This window comes from Engraulis encrasicolus, chromosome 19 (assembly GCF_034702125.1).
Source record: "Engraulis encrasicolus isolate BLACKSEA-1 chromosome 19, IST_EnEncr_1.0, whole genome shotgun sequence".
Lineage (NCBI taxonomy): Eukaryota > Metazoa > Chordata > Actinopteri > Clupeiformes > Engraulidae > Engraulis > Engraulis encrasicolus.
Genome location: NC_085875.1, coordinates 11,715,889 through 11,723,388, shown reverse-complemented (window position 1 = coordinate 11,723,388; position 7,500 = coordinate 11,715,889). Strand labels below are relative to the sequence as shown.

The following is a 7,500-nucleotide window of genomic DNA, read 5'->3' as shown; positions in this document are numbered from 1 at the left end:
CAATCATGTTGTCTGAGTTTGCCAGGGGAGCCATTAGTAGCCCTTTGCTCCCTTGTTTTACTGCTTGTAGTATATTCTTCCTGTAGGAGGTCTATACATTATTACACTTGGCCATTATGGATTCTAGTCTTCTCTCTCATGTCACTTTTTTATGGTTCAGCTGCTACAATACCCACTGGTGCCTTTGGAGATTACGCCACCCGTACTATCCTGTGGTCAGGGTTGCCAGATGAGGCTGATGATTTCCAGCCCAAAAAATGCTCAAAACCCACCTAGAAGCACAAAATCCCGCCCAATTCTATTGATTTCTATGGCAAAAATTGTGCAGGTTTTTCTGCTAAATGCAATTTTTACCCGCACACGGCCATCCTAAGCAGCCCAATTGGGCGGGAAACAGCCCAATCTGGCAACACTGCCTGTGGTTGCATCTATTACTATTTCAAAGAGTTTGAATATTTAATGCAAGTGCTTAACATCTCCTGTCTCTTTCTGTTTCATTTTTTTCTTTCCCTCTTACTATCACTCTCTCTCTTTCATGCACACTGCAATGTCTTTATGAATCATTCCTTTTTTTTAAACTCTCAATCTGGTCTCGATCTGTCTGTCTCTGTCGCTCTCTCTCTCACTTAATGTATTTTCTGTATTTATTTTTTTCGGGGGGGTTGAAGGTGAAGGAAATGTAGAAATGTTAACGTTTTTAATTTACATATGAAATCTTCATTAAACCTCTCTCTCTCTCTCTCTCTCTCTCTCTCTCTCTCTCTCTCTCTCTCTCTCTCTTTCTCTCTCTCTCTCTCTCCAGTATGTTCCTCCAGATCTATGCATCTGCAGCTTCGTGCTGGAGCAGTCTCTATCAGTGCGGGCCCTCCAGGAGATGTTGGCCAAGACCGGACTGAACAACGAAGTGAGTAGTACAGTTACCACCCACGTGGCACTCTATCCTCGAAGCTCCATACTACTACAGTACTGTAATACATAGTGGGTCACTATAGGTTGAGCAGCAATGCAGAGTATGAATAAAATGCAGCTTTTTACAGTAATTCATGTTATTTAATGCACTGGAGATGTTGCTTACCTAATTTCAATGAAGGGAGTACCTTCCTCCTCCAGTGCTCCTTATATTAAACACTGTCCTCAAAGTTCATGCAGCACAGAACAGCATACACATTATGGTGACCTTGGAGTACCCTGTGTGCTGACTGTTTTAAGATTAGAGAGTTGCAGGTATGAATGCCACGCTTACCTTTCTCTGCACCTCCATCCGTGGCTGAAGTGCCCTTTACTTGAGCAAGGCACCTAACCCCACATTGCTCCAGGGACTGTAACCACTACCCTTTAAAATAATTGTGAATCGCTTAGGATAAAGGCGTCACCTCAGTGTAATCCAGAGAGAGCTCTCTCTGCTACGCTGGTGATTATCACTCCAGTACAGGTACCATCCATGCGGTGCTTATACTGTAATACCCAATGTTCTGACTGTCTTAAAATCAGAAATTTGCATGTTTGAATCCCACGCTTACGCACCTCACTCTGTTGCACCTAACCCCACGTTACTCCAGGGACTGTAACCAATACCCTGTAGCCCCTTAATGCGCGCCGTACCTCCAGTGGCACGCTGTAATAGCCATTGAAATGTACGTGTAACTACCACAGCACTACGACACTATGACACATAACAGGCCCTTTAGTAATGCACCACAACGTGGTCATTACCATACTGGTAACAACAACTGTATAAAGCCGCGTCTTAAGGGGTTTTTAAAGTAATTGTGAATCGCTTTGGATAAAAGGCGTCACCTCAGTGTAATCCAGAAAAAGCTATCTCTGCTACCCTGTTGATTACCACCGTCAGACCAGCCTCACATTAATATGGGAAGAGCTAAGAAAACAACCGCTAGTGCTAATCTACTTCCACTAAGCAAGACAATATACTGTAGCTAACGAAGAGGTATTAACTATTAGTGGAGGTTGACATTTCAGTGAGCTATTCAAAAGTTCCATTTAATAATGCTGCTGTTCTTGGGGCAGGGGTGGGGGGTGGTGGGTGTCATCTCCCTCTCCTGCTAATGAGGAAATATTTTTCCGTTCCCCCTTTCCTTGAGTCTGGGCGAATCCATCTGAGTCCCGCTAGGCCCCAGCAGCGACTTCTTTTAATCATTATTTGAGGAGGGACAAATCGAGATGAAAAGAGGCGCTTTTTCATTCTGACTGATGGCCGTAATCAGCGCTGCAACTGTCTGAGCAACTCTTTATCAACACCCCCCCGACACACACACATGTACATGCACACGCACACGCACGCACACGCATGCACACACGCACACTCAAACACGCACACGCACACACACACACACACACACACACACACACACACACACACACACACACATATACACACACACACACACCACACACACACACACACACACACACACACACACACACACACACACACACACACACACACACACACACACACACACACACACTTCACACACTTTTGAGACCAAACAGCTAACACTTGTGTCAGATTATTTACTCAACCAATTTATGCCTAGCGTCTGAATTCTTTCTCGCTCCTTGTCATGATTTTCGTTTCTTTCGGTTTCTCTTGCTGTCTTTTTCACCGCTCATTCCCTCTCTCTGCTTCTCTCTTTTTCAATCTCTCTCTTTCTGTTTCTCTCACTTGAATATATCCCCCCTCTATTTTCTCTGTCTTTCTCTGTTCTTCTCTCTGTTTCTCTGTCTTTCTCTCTCCTTCTCCTTCTCCGTCTTTCTCTGTCTATCTCTATGCAATACAGTATATCTCTGTCTTTCTCTTGTCTTCTCTCTCTCTCTCTCTCTCTCTCTCTCTCTCTCTCTCTCTCTCTCTCTCTCTCTCTCTCTCTCTCTCTCTCTCTCTCTCTCTCTCTCTCTCTCTCTCTCTCTCTCTCTCTCTGGTACAGTATTCCTCTATTGCCTTCTCTTCCTCACTCTGTCTCCCTTGGCCCTACCCACTCAGTCAGAGCAGAAGTACAATCCAAGTCTCCCATCTGATGCTGTCTGGCTTTGATCAGCGCCTGGCTGCTCCTCAATGGCAGAAGTGAAGTGTTAGTGTTAGTGCCGCTTGGCGCTTAGTCTCTCGTGTCTCGTCTGTGTGCCTACTGTGTTTAGACACGCTAAATGACTAACGGCATTATGGATTTGGGAGAGGAATGGGAGCAAGTCGATGCTCTCGGAGCTCTTAACAACGTGGCGAATAAACAAATTGAAATCAGATTTCAAGGGAGGGCTGACATACGACAGAAGACATATAAGTGCAGATGTTCAAACACGTACACACACACACACAGACTAACACACACACGCACGCACGCACGCACGCACACACACACACACACACACACACACACACACACACACACACACACACACACACACACACAGACACACACACACACACACACACACACACACACACACACACTAACACACACACACACACACACACACACACACACACACACACACACACACACACACACACACACACACACACACACACACACATAATCCATATGCACTCCCTCTGTGTCCCTAATGTGAAGCACAGCCTCTAGTGGTAGTTAACTAAAGTCTATACACATCCACTCTATCTTAAATTGATGTGCTGGGACATTAGAGTGGCAGTCAGATCTATGACACGTGTAGACAGATTGCACCTAAATCCATTCATCTTCTAACTCTTGATGGGGCTGGCGATTACTTGGCACCAATAATACTGCTAGCATCTGTTGAATGGACCCACACTCACAGATTTCTAGTGATGTATGCCGCAGACCATGGCTCTTCTTCTAAATGGATGGAGGTGTAGGAAATAGGCCAATACAACATTCATTTTTCAACTTACCGTCAAAACACTTAAAGGGATATGCCACTATTTTGGGGCTTAAAGCGATGGTTCGGAGTAGAATCACCCTAATGCCATTTGAACCGTGACACCCATCCACCTTTACACCCGAAGTGTTTTCTGCCGCAGACTTACATCAACAGAGTTGCCGTGTTATTCGATGTTTATTCCGGTTAGCTTGACTCAAGCGCATATGGATACTGGGCACCGTCTCCAAACTTTCCCCACAAAAATAACATGTCATTACACCAAACTTCTGCAGTAGCACAAATATGGTCTGTACTCACGAAACGAAGCATTTGGAAGTTTGGAAATAGTCCAGGAGTTTAGTATTATCAACACAAGCTGAATAGCTTCTCTGCTGCTAAAGCTGTGCCAACGTTACTTCCGTCATATGAGACAAGCCCGTAAAAGTCTTCAACAAACTTCCAGACGAGAGTGTTAAAAAAGTTTTCACTGAATTGTGATTAAGGCTTATATTTTCAAGGCAATACTTAAAAGATATTTCAAATCTTACCTACTATCAATTAGACAAGGATTTTCGTTATCAATACTGATGCTGAATTCACTTTTCATTGTGCATATTATGAGCTTCGTTGAGGACTCTTACATGCTTGTCTTAGATGACGGAAGTAACGTTGGCGCAGCTTTAGCAGCAGAGAAGCTATTCGGCTTGTGTTGATAATAATAAACTCCTGGACTATTTCCAAACTTCCAAATGCTTCGTTTCGTGAGTACAGACCATATTTGTGCTACTGCAGAAGTTTGGTGTCATGACATGTTATTTTTGTGGGGAAAGTTTGGAGACGGTGCCCAGTATCCATATGCGCTTGAGTCAAGCTAACCGGAATAAACATCGAATAACACGGCAACTCTGTTGATGTAAGCCTGCGGCAGAAAACACTTCGGGTGTAAAGGTGGATGGGTGTCACGGTTCAAATGGCATTAGGGTGATTCTACTCCGAACCATCGCTTTAATACAGTTAAAATCGTTGGCTGGGGTTTATAAAGGTGGTAAAGTGTCTTATTTTTCATGTTAAGCGTTGTCTTGCTTTAAGACAAGTTAAAAGAGGGAATATGTCGCTAAGCTAGTGAAAGTCAATGTATCCGTGTAGCATTGTAGCATGCTACATGGATACATTGACTTTCACTAGCTTAGCGACATATTTCCTCTTTTAACATCTCTTAAAGCAAGACAACGCTTAACATGAGAAATAATACACTTTACCACCTTTATAAACCCCAGCCAAGGATTTTAACTGTATTAAGCCCCAAAATAGTGGCATAACCCTTTAAACACAGGCGGACAGAAATAATCACAACCATGGGCCCCAACTTGGGGATCCTTTCCCTTGCATTACTCTAGACCGTTGTAATTGAAAACAAGCAAAAAAAGTTTCAAATAATGTTTCTACTTTTTTGATTGACTGAAGCCTGTATGTTTTAACATGTTCTGCAACCAGTCTTCCTCAGCCTTCCTTAGAAAAAATAGGTGTGAAAAGCAGCAGGTGCATAAAGTTATCAATTGGCAATAGGTGACAATTATACAGTAACAGTGTGTCTCAACATTGTGAATGTTGTGAATGAATAACAGCACAATTTATTTGTCAAGTACCTTTCCAAGGCAGCCAAGGTCAATTGTGCTCTTCTTCCCCTCGACAAGGTTTTCACTTCACATCAATTAATTAGTGGTGTCCATGACAGCTCCAGGAGAGATCTCCTAGAGGAGCAATAGATAGACGGGGGCTTTTGAGTAGGAAGGCTGGTCCTTTTGTGGCACCTGAAACGTCTGAATGTAACCTTGACAGAAATGACACGTGGCAAATAATGTATCACAGACACCACCGTGTTAACATCAAGAGGATTCCTAGCATTTTATTCTCTCTCACCATCAATCTCCCTCTGAGATGCGCCTCTTGTCCTTGTTTCACTCTCTGCTAGCTTTGCTCTCACTGCCTTTGCTTGTTTTGTTTATTAATCTTTTCTAGCTAGCACGCTAGCTTGCACCTGTTTAATATTTTACTCATGAGCTTAATTAGCACTTTACTTTTAAAGTGTCCATGTTAATGTCATTAATCTCAGTCATTGGTTTAATTAGTGGCTGATTTTTTATTATTATTATTACTTTTTTTTTTTTTACTTTTTTTCTTTGGTTTAACCATCTACTGTAGTTTTTTGCCTATCCTGTTGTGGTGGACAAAATGTGTGATTAAGTTCATCACATAGGGCTAGGTGATGGCTTGTGCATTATGCCATGGTATTGTATTGAGCAAAGTGCCATGGCATTAGAGTATATTGAGCAAAGTTAGTAAATAATGCAATGATGTTGGGTTCATTTTATTTTTTTCTGCAAAATTTTCCATTTCAGCGTGCTGTAATTCAGCTATAAAAATCAGACACAGGCACATTTTCCAGTCTGGTGTACCCTTGCCTTACGTAAGATGTTTGCTGTTGTTGTCCCCACATGCTCTGTTCTTGTAAAGATATTTTTAGGGCTTTTTATGCCTTTATTGTGACAGGACAGTTACAGAGGGACAGGAAATGAGCCGGGAGATGGAGAGATGGGGAAGGTTTGGCAAAGGACGCGGGCCGGAAACGAACCTGGGTCGCCAGCGTAGTAACCCAGTGCCCTACCATTAGGCCACACCAGGGCCTTGTCTTTCTTTGTTTTGTTTTTTTAATATAGCTGTTGATTCCAGATTAGGTGCTGGAGCTAGCATCAACATCATTGTGGTTCACAGCTGATCTGCATATACATTGAGACAGAGTAGAGGTTTCAGTTGTGCTTTGAGACACTGTTAGCCATTACAGAAGGACCACACTCCACTTAACAAGTCTTCGCCCTGAGTTACTACCCGGCAACCCGGGTTCGATTCTTGCCCAGGTCATGTGCTGATCCTTCCCTGTTTCTTTCTCATCACTCGTTTCCTTTCTCTCCTCCACTGTCCTGTCAGAAATAAAGGCAAAAAGCCCTAAAAAAATATATTAAAAAAACATTTAGAGCCAGCACCAACATCAGCGTAGTATGCTGTGGGTGCTAATACACCTTGAGACAGAGCAACATCCAAAAGGAGACATTCTCTGTGTTACTGCAGACAATACTTTACAATCAGGATAGGACAAGGATAAGCTATAAGATAAAATATAAAAAAACGTCACAGCTTGGATATCTTCTTATTTTTTTATGTTTTTAATTAAGGTGCATTACAGTCTGGCATTTCAATGTTAATATAACATCTTTAGAGTCCATTTCTATGGAGCGGAGGTGTAGAAAATAGAAGTTGAAGTTTACTGTTATGGATGTAATTACAACACAGGTGGTATGATATTACATAGTTCCAACCATGTGATGTCATAAATACATACACAACAGTATTTCTACTTCTATTCTAGATATCCTTGCTAAGGAGCACCATCCACTTTATATGAACTTGTAAAATCTTACATCATGTTAATAGAAACTAATGGTAATATTTTATGATATCCCACTGTGAAGCATTGCCTTACATTTACAGGGTCTTTGATCACATAGCCACATACTATAATGCACTGCCTGGTGGGTGCAGCTGCTGTGTGGACATTATCTGCCCTTGATATGACCCCTGCTGGAT

At 42.5% G+C, this 7,500-nt stretch overlaps 1 protein-coding gene across 1 annotated transcript in view; it reads left to right on the top strand.

Annotated features, from left to right (window-relative positions):
* The window catches only part of LOC134435204 (ryanodine receptor 3-like), a 414,716-nt gene that overhangs the window by 98,477 nt on the left and 308,739 nt on the right, over window positions 1-7,500 (top strand). The window contains exon 3 of the mRNA XM_063184070.1: window positions 803-904. Coding sequence (XP_063040140.1) covers window positions 803-904 — 102 coding nt within the window. The remainder of the gene's footprint in view (window positions 1-802; window positions 905-7,500) is intronic.